Here is a 20,173-nt window from a genome sequence, read left to right as displayed (position 1 = left end):
TCATTTTGAAATTCCCCAAAAGAAAATTATACTCCATTTTATCTTGCGCGATTTTCCTGCTGGCACATTTTTGCACCTGCCAGTTCAGTACCCCGGTTACCCGCTTCCCCCTCTGTCAGCCTCTTCTCAGCTCCACTTCCCTCCACAGCACCTGCTTTGTCCTCCGTCATCTGCCTGATTTTCCGTGGCATGCACGGCTCATAGTACACATTTCACCACTTGACTTTTGGCCGAGTACAACTTCATCTGATGTAAGCTTTCCGAAGGCAAGGGTTATTTAATGCATTTCTTTTGCATCTTTAGCAGGACCCAGTGTGGTGGGAGGCATTTAACGGGTGCTTGAAAATCATTGTATCAAAGAATTGAAATAGACAAACTTCAAAATATTAAGCTTTGATTCCTGTGATGGTCGGCAAACTGTTTCAGTGGAGATATTCTATAAAATTGTATAAAAATATTTTATAGAGCAGAAGTACTACAGCCAAAAACAAACAAAAATGAAACAAAACAAACAAACATTAAAAACCAAAACTTTGCCTGGAGTGGAATTATGATTTTCATTATAATCCAAATTATGAAAATCTGGTGCTTTCTTTTGGTTCTGTTATAGTGCATGCACTCTAGTAGCAAAACTGAATTCCTGCTTTTGATTTATGCATCAAATAATGACCCAAGGCTAAAAAGGACATATAAAACCATATCTCCAACTCTTGTTCACAGCCATACTCTTTAAATACCAGGAAGTAACAGAGGCAGCCAGAATATACAACAGCAGTGATAAAACTTATGGCTAACCTTGTGCGTATTTACAAATATATATATTTATGTATCTCAGAAATAGAGATTACTTTGTTGAAAGTTTCCAAGAAAGCACCTCAAATACTTGGGTTTTACGGTGATATTGTACCAAGTCCTTTTATTCCCTTTTTGATACTATGATTCCCTAGTGTCCATTTCACAAAAGATCTTTCTGAAGTACACTTAAGAATGTAAAATTGTTTGGACAGTTGCCATTTATACGGAAACTTCAGCCTTTTCAAGGCCTTAGTCCAACTTTGTGATTTATTTAAACAATAAATATTTTTTCCTGTTTACATAAAGTCATTGCTAACGTAGGCATCAGAATTTTACTTTTTGCGTAATTCCTAGGTAGTAGCCAAGATGTCCCAAGTGCCAGAAGAAACAAAACCAGGGAATGCATAGTTCTCCCACTTTCTGTTGCTAAGTGATGGTGTTTGGCAGGAATAAGAATTATTGGGATACCATGCTGCAAAGAGTTTTGCTTACCAAGTTTGCTTACTCTGGGTGCCAGTGTTCACCTGCAATTATCAGAATAATGCACGCGCATGCACACGATCACACCCTGTAAGTAACATACAGGGCATTTATGATATTGTCTTCTAATTTTTTTTTCATTCGCCCATCTATTCAACAGGTATTGAATGCCTACTGTGTACCATTGTGGGACACAGCACAAAAGAAAACACAGCCTCCCCCCCCACCCCCGCCCTTATGGAGCCTAATTCTAAGAACTTCTTTTTCTTTGAACCTCCCAGACCTTGGTCCTTTGAGCAAAGGAGAGCCTTCACCTCCGTTCCACCATTTGGTTTTGACAACCGTAGCAAATAACTCTCTGCGTTCCTGTGGCCAGTAAGTGTTTGCATTTTCGCGTTACTTGTCTTATGCTATATTGACTACACAAATCTCAGACTTAAAATATAGTCTGAACACACATGAATTACTTTTTAAAATCTGGTATCATTTCTTTCTTTAGAGCCTTTGCAGTGGAGGTGTTTTCTTAACAAAGTGTGTAATGGGAATATTTTTTTTTGAATGAAGAAAATTGGAATGATTTTAAAGCACCTATGTGCCTAAGTCTGTGATACTTGGACATTTAGTTAATGGATCAATGGGCCCATTAATGTTTTCCAGGGGCTAGTGGTAAATTTGCAGAGGCAAGTGTCCGTGGTTAACTGTCTTTTACCTTTTTTGTGTTGAAAAATACAATCCATTTATTGTGTTATGTGGGCCACTGATGTTCCTCTTTGCTATGATAATATATGTTACGATAGTATTTGGAGTCTGATGGTCATGACATGGACCTCCATGTTCAAATATGAATGATGAGAATATTATAAAGATCACTACATTTTTTACTCTCAGTAGGGATGGCTACACGAGTGAATGGTTTAGCTTGCACACAAAAATTGGTAGCAACCTGTACTGTGCTCAGTGGAACAGAGCTGAGGACATCCTAAGGTGTTAATTTTTCCTTTAGGTGATGGTGATTTGTTGAAGTAATGGCAAAGATGGGTATAGTGACTAAGATTAAGTAGGATTCCTCTGCAGCATAGAAGTTATTTTCAGAATAATGATATGTCCGTTCCTGTGACCACAATGAGATTAACAGGAAGTGAAGAAATCATTGCTGATTGACATTGTTCAAAAACTAAAGGAACACACAAACCCTTTTTTGTTTTAAAAGGCAGTTGTTTTTTTTTTTTTAAGCACTGCTCATGACTGCCCACAATTTCCCACTCTAAAGAGGCAGTCAGTTGTTTTTATCACATATATGCATGTCAGAATAGAGAGCTATGTAGGAATGTAACTTGAAGCAAAGAGGAGTTGGGAAGTTATGAATTGCAATTATGAGTGGAAGCTATGGATTGTAGCCAAAAATCGGTTGGGTCTGTATTTATGAATCTGAAATCGATTTAGGAATATGCCTCTGTTTTCTGAACATTTCTAAAGAATTTCTTTTATTGCTTGGAAGTCACAAGAAGATGAGTCCCTTTCTTGGTGATGGGACTGAACCAAATAAATATAATAAAAATGATCCTAAAATTAAAAAATAAAAGGAGTAACATTTGTAGATTATTTTCCATTTGTCAAATATATGCAAAATATAAAAATGGTTTTATTTAACTTCTATTTTAACCTGATAAGACTAAGCACATTTTAATATCCCTTTGACACCTGAGGAAATTGAGGCATGGAAAGATTAAAACTCCCCCAAGCTCAAACAGATAGGACTTGGACAGGGGCTCTATTGCCTGTGACTTTAACCATCTCTTTACAATGCCTATCAGGTTTTGGCAAGAGAAATATTATTCTTTTTTTCTCTCAGGTTGTTTATTCAAAGGTCAAGTTCACATCTCTCCAGATGGACAGTTGTGGGTCTACGTGGAGGATGGCTCATGATTCTTTTCAAAGACCTCTTTCACTGAAGGGGCTTGTATCCAATTTCAAAAGTTGCCCAGTTAGAGTAGCTTGAAATTATCTGCTGCTTACTTGCAACCTTTTTAGTAAATGCCCTCTGGCTTGGGGTGGCCCTGGTATTTCATATTTAGTAAAAGCGTCTGCTACCTGCCCTTAGAAAATATCTCGGTTTTATGTCTCCCAGACTGTTTGTGGCTGAGGGCAAATCGTGGAATGGAGACTGGTGGAATTTCACTGTGCTACAGAAATTAGGAGCAACCACAACATTAAAAGCAACAGCAGGTACCATAAATCTGAACTTTGGGAGGAAAAAAAGAATAAAAGTAAAACATGTGGATGTATAGGCTGCTACGTTGCCAAGTTGAAGACAGTTTTCCTAAAAAAAAAACAAAACAAGCCTTTCTACAAAGAAATCATATTTTATTTTGGATTGCATTTAAAATGTGAAGGTACAAGGAAGATTTCTAAACAATCATTCAGTCAATTTCTACAAAGCCATTTCATCTCTTCAGGGCACTTCTTTTTTTACCACTATTAAAAAAAAATACTTTCTTGGGGCTCCTGGGTGGCTCAGTCGGTTAAGTGTCCGACTTCGGCTCAGGTCATGATCTCGTGGTTTGTGAGTTCAAGCCCCACATCGGGCTCTGTGCTCACAGCTCAGAGCCTGGAGCCTGCTTCAGATTCTGTGTCTCCTCCTCTCTCTGCCCGCCCCATGCTCATGCTCTGTCTCTCTCTGTCTCTCAATAATAATTCAACATTAAAAAATACATACATACATACTTTCTTGTTTTCAGTCATTCATATTTCTTGCAGAGCATCTAGAAATATTATAGATGAATAACCCCACATATCATAATACAGAGATATATACTGTTAAAATTTTAGTATAGAGCCTTCCAATATTTATTTTACACACAGACATCATTTTTAATGTTATCTGTTCTTGTCACTTATCAATATATCACAAAATTATTAAATTATTAAATATTCGTTGTTGGCATCATTGAATGGTGATTATGTTGTAGCTTACCCAAACCATTATGCTGGAAATTGAAATTGTTTCCAGTTTTACGCCGTTATAAATAATGTTGCAATGAACATATTTGTAGTTAAACTCTTCGGTATGCATTCACGATTATTGTCCTTAGGAGAAATTCCTATCACTGGACACGTTGACAGCAAGCGTCTGCGAAATATACTGCCCAATACTCCTCCAGAAAGGCACCAGTTTCCATTCACACAGTATGGTACTTCTGATATTTTTTTTTTTTTTTTGATTTTTGGTGAACTCCTCTTTCTATCCCAGAAAAGCGGGGGCCTTCTTTATCTGTATATCTAGCGGACAGTGGATGGTCTGAGACCGTCACCTTTCCATTCATGTCCTTTTCTACCCCAGGCTTTATATTTTGCTCTATTGCACTTTGGTAAGGTCGTTGTAAAGGAGAGAGAGTGGTAGGGGAGCAGGGAGAGGAAGGAAGTAAATACACTATCCTCAACCTGGTTCTTTAGGATATAGTGCTTTCCTTGTGACAGACTTATAATAGGAGGGGGTGCTCTTTATTTTTATTCATTTTCTGCAGTAACTAGCGCTTAGAGCACTGTATTATAGTATGTGAAAGGACCCTAACAAATAAAAAAAAAAATCCTGTTGAGGTGTTTCATAGTACTGCCCTGCTAAGTGTGTGTGTCCTTTGCATGGTGGCCTGGGGTCCCCCCTTGGCAAGAATCTGCTCCTTGTCTGTGGTCAAAAATGGCTTACTCTTGTGAGCTAGAATGGCTCTGGTCCTTAAAACCACGGAGTAAATCTTTAGAAATTGGGCTGGCTTCTTGGAAGAATGGTATCTGCCCTAAACTCTTAAGGGACTACTTCATCTTTAAGCAGAGATTTGAAAAATGAAATCCCAGCTTTTTATTTTTAGAAGCATTTGGAATGATCAATCATTTTTCTTTCCCACATATATCATGTATGAATAAAATAGGGAAACATAAACTAGTAGGGATCTGTCTCAAATATACCAAAGCAAAGCAAAACCACTTCTTCAAATAAGATAAGTCTAATTTGGGTAAAAATAGTGTTGTTTTATGGCACCAGCCCTTCACTATCTAATTATGTCTATGTAAGAAACCAAAGGGCAAATTGCTTTAATTCTATGTAATTTACTTGTAGAGTCAGACAGAGTGGAAATACTGTTTTCCTTTCTTTTCTTCTTGTGAACAAGCAAAATAAATAATTTAGTGTGGAAAAATCCTGAGGATTAGATCAGTTGATGTGGTTTATTGACCACAAAGAAAAAACTGGAGCTTTAATAATAAAAATCTAGCAAACACGTATCGTTACTGCAAAAATATGTTTCATAACCCCAAGAAGAATGTAAATGTAGGCTCTCTGCCTCCAGATTATTTGACAGAAATGGGCTTAGTCCAAGGCTTGTGGAAACCAGTTGTCATGCATTAATCCTAGAGACAAATGAAAGTCATTTCGCCTATGGATTACCTGAAAATGTGCAAAAAGTAGATTGGCTTGATGGAAATTCCAAACTCAATTATTTAAAGGAAGGTTTTCTTCTATTATATCCATTCTTTATAAAAGAAACTGATGTCACTAAATTTTACTGTGTTCTAAATGTAACCTTTTTCCAAAACTGCTCAATTCAAAATAATCAATTTATTGCATGTCATATACCTCTTCTTAATCTGGACAAACATAGGGGTGCCTGGTTGGCTCAGTCGGTTAAGTGTCCAACTTCAGCTGATATCATGATTTCATGGTTTGTGAGTTCAAGTTTCGTGTAGGGCTCTGTGCCGGTGACTCGGAGTCTGGAGCCTGCTTCAGATTCTCTGTCTCCATCTTTCTCCGCCCCTCATCCGCTTGTGTGTGCTCTCTCTCTCTCTCTCTCCCTCAAAAATAAATAAAGCATTTAAAAAAACTTAATCTAGACAAACACAGTTGTTTCAGATTTCATAAGAAAGTTTATTAATACGTTTTGTTTTGTTTTTGTATTTTGACTTGCTCACCATAATTAGCTCATGTGTGTTCCTAATTCAGTAGTCTTCACTGACAGCGTATTTTTAGTGATGAAGAACTATCAAAACATCAGTCCCAGCACCCATGCTCCTGGGAGAAAAGAAGGCTTTGGAGCTATAAAAATACACTGTGATGATGAGTTTGTTAATATCACTGGAATATTATTACAGACTATAACCAAGCCAATGAACAACTTCACTCATTTGGAGTTAGAATAGTCTTTTTTTCTTTTTTAATTTTTAATGTTTTTTATTTCTGAGAGACACAGAGAGACAGAACATGAGCGGGGGAGGGGCAGAGAGAGAGGGAGACACAGAATCCAAAGCAGGCTCCAGACTCTGAGCTGTCAGCACAGAGCCTGACACAGGGCTCGAACCCATGAACCGAGAGATCATGACCTGAGCTGAAGTCAGTCCCTTAACCAACTGAGCCACCCAGGCGCCCCTGGTGTTAGAATAGTCTTAACAGGCCTGTTTATTTCATAGAATGGTAGCCAGTCAGAGCCAAAGTAACATACGATACCTAAAGGAAGCATCTTCCTAAACAAGGAAATGTACATTTCTTACCCCTCTGTCTCAAGGATGTAGGCATAATGTTGGAAAGAAAGCAGATTAACTTTTTTGAGGCGATCTAAGCTTCTCTGGCTTCTTGAAATAATAATAAATACTTCTATACTCTATCTAGAGATGAAACCACTCAGTCAAGCTCCTCCCCCCGCCACACACACACCCAAAAGAGAATCATGCAAAGCCATGGTGTTTAGACTCTGATACCATTGAACCTCTAGGAGTTTGGCTAAGGTGCCTCAGAAGTTCTGGAGTAGAAGTACTCCTGCCTCACCTGGAGCAAGCCTGCTTCTATCTGAGCTCTACCTTGGACCTCTTTCTCAGTGCCCACCTAGAAGAAGGCTTCCTTAGCAGTATTAACAGTGACAACAATAACAGTCATAGAAAAGTACCAGTATGACTATAAAATTGTGACTTAATGATGATTAAATTATGACCAGAATCTTAACTCCGCCATAGACACCAGCATTGAAAGATGGTATAATACTTAAAAAAAAAAATTTTTTTTTTACATTTATTTATTTTTGAGAAACAGAGTGAGACAAAGCATGAGCGGAGGGAGGGGCAGAGAGAGAAGGAGACACAGAACCTGAAGCAGGCTCCAGGCTCTGAGCAAGCAGTCAGCACAGAGTCTGATGCGGGGCTCGAACCCACGAACTGTGAGATCATGACCTGAGCCGAAGTCGGATGCTCAACTGACTGAGCCACCCAGGCGCCCCAAAAGATGGTATAATACTTTCACAGACTACATTTTGGGAGAGAGATTAGGATAGTCTTGTGGCTAGCACATAATAGGTGCCCAGTAAATGTTTATGGAATGAATAAATCAGTTAATAAAAGAGAGAAGAGAATTACACCAGTGGTATAAAGACCCTCAATTCAAATCCTGATTCCTTGAGGGATTCTGGCTTCTTCTCCAGGCCTTGGTTTCTCTAACTGATCAGCCTTGAGATTAGTTTTGAGATCCCATCCAACTCTGCCTGGAATTATGATCAGAAAAATGTGTGTTGTGTTGGAAAGGAAGTTTTAAGGGGAAAGAGCAAGTTTCAAATGCTAAAGGTCAGACAGGTCAATACAGATCAAGCTACCAACAGTATCTACAGTATCCAGTGCAGCTTACCTAGACAGCTGAATGCCACTTTACTGGTCACAAGCAATTGCACACACATCGTAAGAATACCTTGAGCCCCATTTTAAAAATGGGAAAATGGAACTTAGGCAAGGCAGTTGATTTTCTTTATGTCACCCAAGTGGCAAAGCTGACATCAGAAACTGAGTCTTTGGATTCCATCGTTCCACAAACTCAAAAATATAAAAGGCTTTTATAACCTAGCCACCCACATGGGAGGCCATCCATGTGGCAGAAGGGTGCCACAGAATTGGGGTGGCCTGGTTCTCCTCTTCCAAGAAGGAAGCCCATAACCTAAATCTCATAATTTCTCATCCAGGGTTTCATGCATGAAACTTTATGGCCTCTTGAAAGGTGAATGAGTAGGTTTGATTCATTGGAAGTCAGAACAGCTTTTTTAAACATTTGAGAATCAAGATAGGTAGTTAGTCTGCCTTATAAAATTTTCTTATGGATGTCACCATCAGAAAAATTTATTTCAGCTTAGTATACTGCAAAGCTTATTCATATCCATCACATCTTCAGTTTCAGCCATTGCTAGCTGTGGTTTTTAGCAGAAATTTTAGCTGCATCTTAATTGATGTGATCTTGGAAAGTAGTGATTTGTTTTGCTATCGCCAAATTTCCTCCATTTAAAATAGGTCACCAAGACACCACGTTTTTATGAGGTTATTTACACTGCCTCCCTTTTCTGGGGCTGCAGTTTTGCAGGTTATTTTTCTTCTGTGTATTAATGAGAGGAGTTCAGGATACTGAATTTTGTTCATCGAAAAAATTGACATATTTGAATCCTGAGTAAATAAAAAATACAAAATGCAAAATAACGAAATACTGTATCTAGTCAAGAAAAGGTAAATTCTAATTTTATCATATTAATCAAGAAAATCTTTAAGTGAAAAAAGTTCTTCATTTCCTAGTTTGTAAGTTTGTATGATTTATACATGTAACCTTTAAAAATCACCCAATTACTTTAATAGTCCTGTACATGTGAGTGTATCTCTGTGTGTAAATATGCATACATATTCCACACATATTCTAGCATAAAATTGAATTCTTGATGGCTTTTTTAGAAAAAGGTCTTATCCAATAACTACAATTTGTAGAAACAAACAAGATAATTTTCTGTAAGTTAAATATAGTAAACAAAAAACAACTATATGTCCATTAACAAACTGATAATTGTAAGCTCTAACTTGTTCTAATTATTTCTAATAATCTCTGTAGAGACCAATATCTCAAAAAGTATGTATGTGTTGATGATAGAAAGCAGGTTGAAAGTACTGATTTATTACAACCCTTCATTAAGGTTAAAAGCATTCCAGTGAGATGAAGACATCTGCCTTGTATTTTCACAGTGCAGAAGAGAAGTTAAGGACAGGAAGAACAAAAAAGAAAAAGAACAATGTGTCAAGTTGAATTCAAGCCAGGTTTGAAGAAAACAATGCTAGCTTCATCTCTGTAAAAGTTTTCAAGAAAGAAACTTCCCCATGCCCATGACTATCGCTTCTTATTATGCTATCAAACACATTTAATAGTGTATATTAACAACAAAAATTATGATATATGTCCCTAAATTAGTTTTCAAGTTTTTATGTACAGTTAATCAACACATGTATCTTTTGATGGCTTTTATTTCTTTAAAAAAATTAACAAAGAAGGCTATTATCAGAAAGAACCACGATAGGTTAATTATGCAATGTACTGGAGAAAATATTTTTTAAATGGGCCATTTCTTTCCTCTTCTTTCAGAGGTGGGACTGGCTAAGGTTGGCAATTATAGGGCTTAGTGAATAGTCACTTGATATCTTGGAAATCAAAGGAAAGGGCCACTGGAGAGAGGCTGAACTTAGCTGTTGCAGGATTTTTATCTCTCTGAATGAGTGGTACTGACAGGAACCATATGTGTTACATAATATAGCTGAGGAAGAGAACATGGGTGGTTTTCCAAGGAGCTGTGACCTGCCTGTGTATGCATGTCTATCTGTGAGCACAGGTACAAATCTGATGTATTTATGATATTTAATAAACACTTAGAGCCTCATGTGAGCTTGAGGATTATGTGTGTTTCTCTCATTTAAAAGATTATATGTGAATATTCAGATTGATTTTGCCTTAGAATTAAAATCAATCTTTGGATTTTGTGGTGCTTGTTGCTACACAAAAACATTTGTGAAAGTGTGAGGAAATGACACTTCCTTGGAAATGACAGAAGAAAGCTTAATTCGTTCCTCATTAAGCTTGTATTTAGCCCACTTAAAAATAAAAAATGCAGCTTAAGCAGAGCTGATGATCATTCAACACAATCTCAAGTAATAAAATGAGTTTACTTCATATTATAGTATCAGGGTTCTTGAATGGCAGATATTTTCCCAGGAAGAGCAAATGGAAGCAATATTTTAATTCATGTTTTTGTGGCATGTCCTTTTTTATTTATTATTTTATTTTCCTCATTTATTATTTATATGGGGCATATCCTTGTACTTTTAACTTACCTATATCACTATATATTAAGTGTGTTTCTTATAGAAGGCACAAGTGGAGGGCATGATTTTTTTAATCCATTCTGGTAATCTCTATTTTTTGATTGAGTGTGTAGACCATTTACATTTAATGTAATTATTGGGCTATTTAGATTTAAGCCTATCCTTTTATTTTTTTCTTTTGGATTACTTGAACTATTTTTTACTATTCCATCTTAACTTATTGTGTTTTTATTATGCCTCTTTTTATAAGTTTTTAGTGGTTGCTCTAAGGATTATAATGTATACACTTTTCACAATCTATGTAGACTCAGTACCATGTCAAATAGAATGTAGAAACCTTATCACCATATCGATCCTTTTATACTCCTCTCTTTGGATATTATAGTTGTCACGTATTACATCTACACACTTTGAAACCCTATAAGAAAATGCTATAATGTTCCTTTTCAATTATCAGTTTTTAAGAACTCAAGAGGAGAATAGTTGATTATTCGTATGTTGATGTTCCAAGTTTCCTTTTAATATCTTTCCCCTTCTTTCTGAACAATTTCTTTAGCAATAAATTATCTTAGTTTTGATTCATCTAAGAATGTTTATTTTACCTTCATTCCTAAAGGATATTTTCTTTAGATAAAGAATTCTGTGTTGATAGTTCTTTGCTCTCAGCACTTGAAAATTCTTGTGCCACTTCCCACTGGTCTCCTTGGTTTCTGATGAGAAATCTGCAGTCATTAGAATCTTTCTTCTCCTATAGATAATAGGCTGTTTTTTCTCTGGCTGCTTTCAAGATTTTTCCTTGCTTTTAGTTTTCAACAGTTTGATTATGATGTGTCAGGCATGGATTTCTTTGAGTTTGTCCCATTGGGGTTCAGTAAGATTCTTGAATCTTTAGGCTTATGGCTTACCAAATTTGGGAAATTTTCAGTCATTATCGTTTCAATTTTTTTTAAGCATCATTCCCTTTCTCTTCTTTTGGAACTGACTTGACATGAATATTGGTCCTTTATTATTTTCCCACTGACACCTGAGTTTCTATTAATTTTTTTAATCTTAGTTTCTCTGTGTTTTTTAGTTTGCATAATTTCTTCACTCAGGATAATTTCTACATTCAGACTTTACTTTGTCATCTCCATTCTGCTATTGAGCCCATCCAGTGAGCTTTTTTATTTCAGTTATTGTATTTTTAGTACTAAAATTTCCATTAGGTTCTTCTTCATATTTTCTGTTTTTCTGTTGAGACTTTTTTCCCTTTGCTTTAAGAGAATTTGTCACTGCTTATCAGAGCATTTTTATAATAGCTGCTTTAAATTCTATCAGATAATTTGAACTTACATGTCATCTTGGCATTGATGTTTACTGATTGCCTTTTCCCATATGAATTGAATTATCCTGGTTCTTCATATGCCAAGTATTGTTGATTGGAGTATGGAAATTGTGACTATTATATTACAAGACTCTGGATTTTATTTAAAGCTTGCGAAGAATATTGATATTTTGTTTCAGTAGTCAATTGACCTGATTATTTTCAGGCCACAAGTTTCAACTTGCTTTCTATGGATTGTGGTCCCACTGTAAGTTCAGGTTTTAAGCCCTTTGCTATTCAGATCTGTGCCGTGAGTGTACCACCCGGTCTGAGACCTAGATGAAAATCTATTCACTTTTCAAAATCTTGTATATACTGATTAGGATGAGGATCATTCATGTGCAAATCTTGGAGTCTCAGAGTTAGCAAATAACTTTATGGGGTTGTTTTTGTGAGCCCTTCCCTTTCTACAATCTCCTTCTGGTTTCCAGGGACTCCCTTTTGAGGCTGTCAGAAAGCTGGGGTTCTGTCATGCATTTCTACAGCTGCATCTGCCTCCAGGGTCATGTGACAGGGAAACAATAGTGGTAAACTCACACCAGTTCAATGGTACTTTGAAGTTGGGTCCTCTTCTGCAACTTTCTATTTACTGCTTACTTTTCAAAGTCCTCAAGCAACTGGTCCACACATTCTGTCCAAGTTTTACACCTGTATTCAAATGGAGAACACAGAAGAGTGTGCTTTCTCCATTTCCCCCAGAACCTAAATCTTGAGAGTGACATTTTAAAATGACACATTTTGTTACAATAAACTTGTCAATTAAAGTTTCAGGGACAGTGTCCTCAATAATTGAGGACATTCAATTTAAAAAGAAGTTTTCAGATATTTAAGTCTTAAATCCCTTAATGTTATAAAGAAAGACATGCTTAGGTAATGAGCCAGGAAATAGCTGTGACAAAATCAATACAGTGTCATATAACAAGATAGGTGTGACAGTATAGATTTATTCATATTCCTAAGAGACACATGCAACCCTAAAATTTGCTCATTTTCATTCTTGTGTCTTATCTACATGGCGGTTCCATGATGTATCATAATATGGCATAATACGAGATACTTTTAGCTCACAAATAGTCCTTTTGTTCATGTGTATATGTGTGTGCCTGTGTGCACACACACAGAGCTTTGTTCTCAAAAAAAATTTGTTCGGAACTAAATTTCTCCAAAACAGTGATTCTCAAACTTTTAATATGCTCTACCTCCAGAGTTTTTGATTTCTGGAATGGGATGCAAGAATTTGTATTTCTAACAAACACAAAGCCAAATGATGCCAATGCTGCTGGTTTCAGGGCCACAATTTGAGAACCGCTACCATCAAAGAATGAACAGAACACACTAGAATTTTATGTGGTCCATCCAAAAGCATACACTGATTATTAAATGTATAAATTTGTGACTTTCTATCAACTTTGTGAGATTAACCAAGAACAAATTCATTTTGTCCTTAAGTCAAATCACAATTCCTTTAAATTTTAGGTTTCAATGAAAACTTAAATATTTTCAATCAGTTCAACTGCCGTTAGAAATATGTATACACAAATGCTTATGCAGTATATTCATGATACTAACATTACAAGCTGAAGTAAGAATAATTAATCCAATCAAATCAATTATTTGGCTTCATTAGTGTCAAATTTTTTGAAATTAATTATCTTAATTGCTACTCACACAATTAGGTTTTATTCAGTAGCATGGGGCCAAATCTGCCCTGTGGCCTGTTTTCACATGGCCAGTAAACTAAAGATGGTTTTTACATTTTTAAAATGCTGGGTTTTTTTGTTGTTTTTTTTTAAGAGTCAGAGAAAAAAGAAGACTATGACACAGAAACTGTATTTGGACCACAAAGTCTAGATATTTACTATTGGGCCTTTAGCAAAGAAAGTTTCCTGACTTTGATCAAGGGCATTGTCTGGTTAAGTTGAGGTAGTGCCTCAAGAGATGACCTAGTAGAATAATTGAAAACAGTTTTTGTGGTTGGACTGTCCTTGTTCCACTAACCACTGTATGTAGCCTTGGAGAAATTAATGCACTCTTTCCGTGTATCAGTATCCACACCTACAAAATGCAGATGATGAAAGTATTGGATTCATAGGGCTATTATTGATTTAATTCGTTAACACAAGCAAAGCCTATAGAATAGCATCTGGCACACAGTCAGCACAAGATAGGTATTAGCTACTATTATTGTACCTGATAGAATACTGTGTCAACATGAAACGTGATGCTTATACTGAGCAGTTATGAATATAAATAAATGTTTCTATTTAATATCAAGTGAAAAAAAAGTCAAATACAAAATGGCCTGCAACAATTCCTGGAATAAGCAAAACAGAGAAACTGTGCACTGGAAATAAACACACACACACACACACACACACACACACACAGGAAGGAAATATTCCAACTTGTTAGCAGTGGTCCCAACTTATTACCCAACTTATTAGCAATGGTACTATGGATAATTTTCTCCCTTCAGCTCTTTTACAATTTCCAAATTTTCTAAAATTCACTATGAGTCTCAGCTTAATGGCTGTACCTCAGAAGTAGCTTATGACTCTGCCAAGATTTTTATCCTCAAGACAGGATAAAAAGATGAGCGAAGGCTGCAGTGGTCACCATAATTCTGCCAGTATTTATTTTGGTCTCTGTAAGTCAGGCTGTTCACATTCTTTGTACATAGTTGTATTTAATTAGGACTTAGAACTCGCCATAAAGTGTGCATTAATTGTCTTTTATTTCATAAATGATGGCCAAACTAACAACCCTTGATAGGAACAGTTTGGGGGTAAGCACTATTTGGTCTGTTCATCTTCCAAGGCTTCCTGCCCCAAGCAAGAGATTTCTACTTGTTATCTCCTTTTATCCTGGAGAATTACTAATCCTGTACTACCATATTAAGTACCAATTAAGCAGATATTTGTCATTCCTGCTCGAGAACATTGAGCTGGGCTGTGGCTGCATATTTCACAGACTTCTGACAGAAATTATTTTAATTAGACTGCTGCTAGCAGCATTTAAAATAGTCTGTATGGCCAGAGAGAGGAAGAATGGCTCCTCAGACAGATAATTTACTTATTTTTCTTTGTCACTCACCATAAATCTTAGGATTGTGGTTATTAAGCCTTTGGAGGGGGAAGTGGATAGTCAGGCAAAGGGATCAGCCAAACTTTATCTTACTTTAAATACCAGAAAAGAAAAATCTCCCACAGCTTTACTGAAAAAGGCACTTTTAAAAGAAAAATGTGTTCAAACAAAAACTGACACTAATAGGATATTTTTACATTATCTAACATGTTTAAACAATAAAAAGGACTTATATATATATAACCAACAGGGTGGGGATCTTTCCTTTTCATCTTTATTATGCCCCCGGAATTGAAGTTATTATTTGGTACTTGTTAGGTTAGTCTGACACTGAAAAGCAAACTAAATGAGTAACAACTAATCTGAACTCCACATTTAGCTGATCTTCATTAACTAGACACAAGTTTTACAATTGTAAATGGATACACTTGATTCTATGAACCCCATTTGCTAAAATGAGAAGTTGGGTGAGTACAGTTTTTTTTCTCCCTTAAAATTTTTTCAATAAGGATTTCTCCTCCCCACCCCCCCCCCCGCAAATTCTGATTAATACTCAGTTAATTAGAATATTAATCAGAGTGTCTTATTTCCAAACATTCTGATTTATTTGATCAGACCAAATATATTTGAGTACATAGTTTAAAAATATGCTGTAATATTTAGTCATCAAAATGCATATTTCTCCTTTGCGTTCTTCACCCACACATGTGGTTCAATCTCCCCTCTATGAAGCAGCCACAACCCCATCATTTTACTTTTAATTGGAGTTTTAATGCTACATGGCTCACTTGACAGGTTTCCCGCATGAAAGCCAACAAACTTCCAAAATGCAGGATGAATCCAAAGACTGTAGGTACTATCAGTGCTTGAAAGCAAGTTAAGTGACCCTCTCTATGCCCACCACTTACCACTGAAAATGAGAAATGTAAAAATCACATGATCGGATTTTAATATGAAGATTCAAAGACTAGACAGAGCTGCTTGGATGTGACACCCCCAGAGAGCTACCCCTGGACACCCAACAAACCTCAGTAAATCATGAATGAGCTTACAGTCTCCTTTCAGCCTGGCTGACTACTGCACTATTTTCATTAATCATCTAAAAATATTTTTTAAAAGAGAAAACAGGAAGAGAGGGCTGCATTTCTTAAGGTAGAGCTTTACAAATGGTAGCCTTTGTAACTGCACTGGAGAATTTGTATTTTTTAAAAAACGTGGTTGAAACTGCCATGGAATTGCGAGGACCTAAAGATGACTAGACGTGAAGGTAAAGTGTTAAGGAAGAAGGGCTGGTGGCCACATCCACTGGAGGACCAGAGATGGTTACTCATGCCATAGCTGTGTGATGGTTCCATGAGCTACGTTTGCATCTGTCAGCAGTGAAAAGATGGGCATGTGGCCAGGGAGAGAAGGGGATGGAAGTGAAACCTGGCTTTTCCTTGAAACAATTATTGGCTAGGAATTAATGGTAATTGGTACAGTAATTCATTCACAGTTTTTCTCTGACTTACCATCTCCTCAAAGTCACATTCTTAAAGCCCAATTTTCTCTCATGTAATTTTGAATGGTTTTCATTTATAATTTGCATGGTTTTATGCTTAAAGTGCTTATCACAATTTTACTGTTACAAACATAGCAAATATTCATTGGCTAATATAGAAGTTCCAGATGAATGCTTTAAAGTTCGTTTGTTGGTAACATCTGGTGGAGGAAGGGTATGAACTTGCAGCCCCAAGGTGAATTTCTGAGATGCTTTATACCCCACCATTCTCTTTTCGTTGCTGATATATGTTTTACCTGGTGTCTTCTAAGACACAGTATGCTGAGACTGGCCACATTCCTTGATCTAGCCAAGCGTTGAGGAAACAACTTAGCAGCTGCATTGTCTCACACTCTACTCGAGCACTTACTTTCATCATGTGTAGATTCATATGGCCCTTGAAACTGAAGAATGAACCATATTCTGCAGAAAAAAAAATTTCCCTAGTTGCATTATCGCCATAAAGTCAAGAAGAAACCATCAGGTTAAACAGCAGCAGCATCAACTAGAAACGTGGTAGAAATACAAATTCCTAGCCTTTGCCCCAAACCTGGTGAATGAAAAACTCTGGTGAGAATGAGAAAACTGTAGCTTCATAAGCCCTCCAGGTGATCCTGATACTAAAACCTGAGCGCTATGGCTGTGGCCCACTTTGATTACACAGTGGATCATGTGGGGAGATTTAAAAAGTCAAGATGTCTGTGCTCCACCACTGGGGGTTCTGATTTCATTGGTCTATGGTGTAGGCCCCCCAAGGCAGTTTCTAAAAGCTCCTTGGATGATTCAAAGGTGAAGTGAGGGTTGGAAGCCACTGTAATAGCCCAGACAAGAATGTCTCCTATTTCATCAATCTCTTGGCTACAATTGTCGATCCGCTAGGTAGGTACCTTTCCACAGGTTGGAAAACTACTCTTTGTCCTTCTGCGTTATTCTTACTGTCAAAGTTACACTCCATACCTATGAGCAAGGTTTGTTTTTCCTCAGCACTTTTACATTTTAGGCCTTTTGCCTTTATAAAAAAAGTTTACTGTTTCCATCATAATCATATACTTAGCGTCTCTAGTATTCTCAGTGCTTTTGTAGTTATCAACTGTGATGGGATTGATGATGTTTATCAAATGCCTCAAAATGAAGTACAGATACACCAGACAGAACCTTTCCCGCCATCTATTGGTGGCAGGTATCTTGGATGGCTTCTGCTTTGGAGGATCATTTTGTTCTCATCTCGAATTTTTTCCATCAGACAAGCTACTTTACATGATTTATTTCTACATTTCCATGGGGAATTAAATTTCGGCAGGACTATCTTACATTTGGGCACGTCTATACACATAGACCAATTCTCACCATAAGGCTCCCCACACAAACTTACTTGGCACTTATACAAATATCACCCTTACTGATCCATCTATTTACGAAATACTCTTTGAGAAGATATGCACGTTGAATGAAACATCTAAGTAATAATACTGTATTACCCATGCCATAAGTTGTAGTTTAACAAATATCAGATAAAACTACCCAATCTGGTAGAAATTTCATCAAGGAAAAGTTGCCCACATTCTAGAACTCTTACTATTTAGCTATGGTGGTAGGTGGTGTTGACCCCCAAGAGAGTGGCAACATATAGGGGTGCTACCTGGAAGCACCCACTTTCCATTACCACAAAACTGGGTGGCAGCTTAGCATTCCATCCTCTCAATTCATCAGATATTTATTGAACATCTAGCAAATATTCATTACACATCTTCTAAGCAGAGGGCCCGGTACCATTTCCAAGTTGCCAAACTGTACAACAGAAAAAAGCTGTGAGTGATGCATGGCTACAGACAGGCATTGGTGGCCCCACCGAGGTCTGGCCTAAAGCATTCCAATTTCCTGGGTAGCCATACCTGCTTGACCATGCCTGGATTATTTGGTAGGGGGCTGCTGAGTACCATGTGAATAAATGCATTGTCTATTATATCCAGGTTTCACTCTGTGTGGAATAAAGAAATGGAGACATTTTTTTATGAAAGGAGTTATTCACTTGCTAACGGTCCAATGAGATTTGGGGAATGTCTGCTCTCTGACGCTCTTTTCTGGTGAAAAGTCAAGAAAATGTATGTGGGAAGATTGCAGTCTGGATTAATATTGTGACTCACTTCAGCACCCTCCCCTCTCCCCCCAAACTCACTGGTTTTCCAGAGAAGTGGTGCCCCTTGGTGTTCTCTGGAGGTTAAGGTTCACTCTGTGGTTCTGACCCATCTCTCCGCTTTCGGAAGTTACAGGTTGATTGCGTTGGGTGCCCAGAGTTTCCACACCCCCCCCCGCCCCCCCGGAGCCCCTGATCCCTGTGTTTTGAAGTTACCACCACTGTACTGTAGGGCATAGGGCCAGTGCTGAGCTGGGGAGGCAGGGGTGGAGGTGGGGAATTGTGGCCAGGAGGAAATAAGAGCAAATTCCTCCAAAATGATCTGACAGGAAATGACAGAGTATCGGCCTCATACCGCCCCACTCGGCCTCCGCTCGCTCGGAGAGGGAGCAAGCCGGCCGGGGAGAAGTCCTCCCGATCACAGAGCCGTGCCAGAGCGCAGTAGGTGAGGCTGATGAAGTAATAAAGCATTTCCCGTGTGTGTTTTTCATTAGGCCTGTTTTGTTTTTCTTCCAAGTGCTGGGGAAACAGAACAGAAGCCCCGCTTCAACCAGCACCACAGCGGCCGCCTCCCCCGGGAACAGCAGCTGCGCAAATAGGAGGGGAGCCCTCTGTGGAATCGGTTCCAACACCTTCCTAATGGAAATAATGATTTGTAAAGCCCTCTTTATACCCTTAGCTACATAATTAGTAGCCCAAAGAGCAAAAGATTAAAAATGCTGTTCCTACTCCCAGCATTTTTGAAAATTTGGCAAAACATTAAATGTTCTGTTCTGAGAGCCAAACAGGTAGAGGTCTTTGTATAGACCCAGCCTTGGCGGGTGGGGAAGGCCCCTGAATCACTCAACACTTATTACGTAGAAATTAACTGGCTTGATGTCAATTAGTGAGAATTTGTTAGCAGACATATCCAATGGGACCTACCCCTCATCCAATTTGGTAGTTTTTGTGGAAAATATCTAAATACCCGTCATCCAAGCTAACTTACATAGTGTTAGGTGCCACACGTGTGTCGGCCTCTTTTACGGTGTCTGTGTGTGTGCACTTTCACGTGCGTGTGCAGGACCAGGGCTAAACATCAATTTTTACCCATCTCCAGAGAAGATAATTAAGAGGAAGCTCAAAAGGAGGCTGGCTGGAACATTCTCTCCAGCCCTAAGAAAAAACCAATCCAAAATGCCTGTTGTTAAATGGGTCATAAAAGCACTGGGAAATCAATATTTGACTTTCTGTTTCAGGAATGGTGTCTGCTACATGCAGTTTTAGATCAATCTGCTATCGTCATTGAGCCCCGGGACCCAAATAATTTCTGTGTTAACTCGGGACACCTTGAACGTGGAAATCTCACTTGTTTATCTTTTTATAAGTAATTGCCCCTTTCACTCCATCCCAGTCCTGGGTAGCCCATGTAAAATACACTGTGTGATAAATAAAATAAGGACTCATTTTATTAAATATCTTGGAGAAGCGCTCGGGTGACCTGAAAATGTAATTAAGCCTCTAAATAAGCAGATTACTGGCTGAAAATCGAGATTGATAGATGAATCCCTTCAGCTAAAAGGGATTGCTTAATGGACTGAGCAACAATCTTGGACTCTTTCCACCTTGGAATCACAGGTCCAGAGTCAGG

At 37.8% G+C, this 20,173-nt stretch overlaps 1 protein-coding gene across 1 annotated transcript in view; it reads right to left on the bottom strand.

The window, feature by feature from the left end:
- The window catches only part of LOC125911395 (uncharacterized), a 74,921-nt gene extending 55,907 nt beyond the window's left edge, over window positions 1-19,014 (bottom strand). The window contains exon 1 of the mRNA XM_049615257.1: window positions 18,760-19,014. Within this exon, the coding sequence (XP_049471214.1) occupies window positions 18,760-19,014 (255 nt within the window). The remainder of the gene's footprint in view (window positions 1-18,759) is intronic.
- Between the last annotated feature and the right edge of the window lie 1,159 nt (window positions 19,015-20,173).

This window comes from Panthera uncia (assembly GCF_023721935.1).
Source record: "Panthera uncia isolate 11264 chromosome C1 unlocalized genomic scaffold, Puncia_PCG_1.0 HiC_scaffold_3, whole genome shotgun sequence".
Taxonomy (NCBI): Eukaryota; Metazoa; Chordata; class Mammalia; order Carnivora; family Felidae; genus Panthera; species Panthera uncia.
Note: the sequence above shows the minus strand (reverse complement) of the source record. Positions and strands in the feature narration are given on the sequence as shown.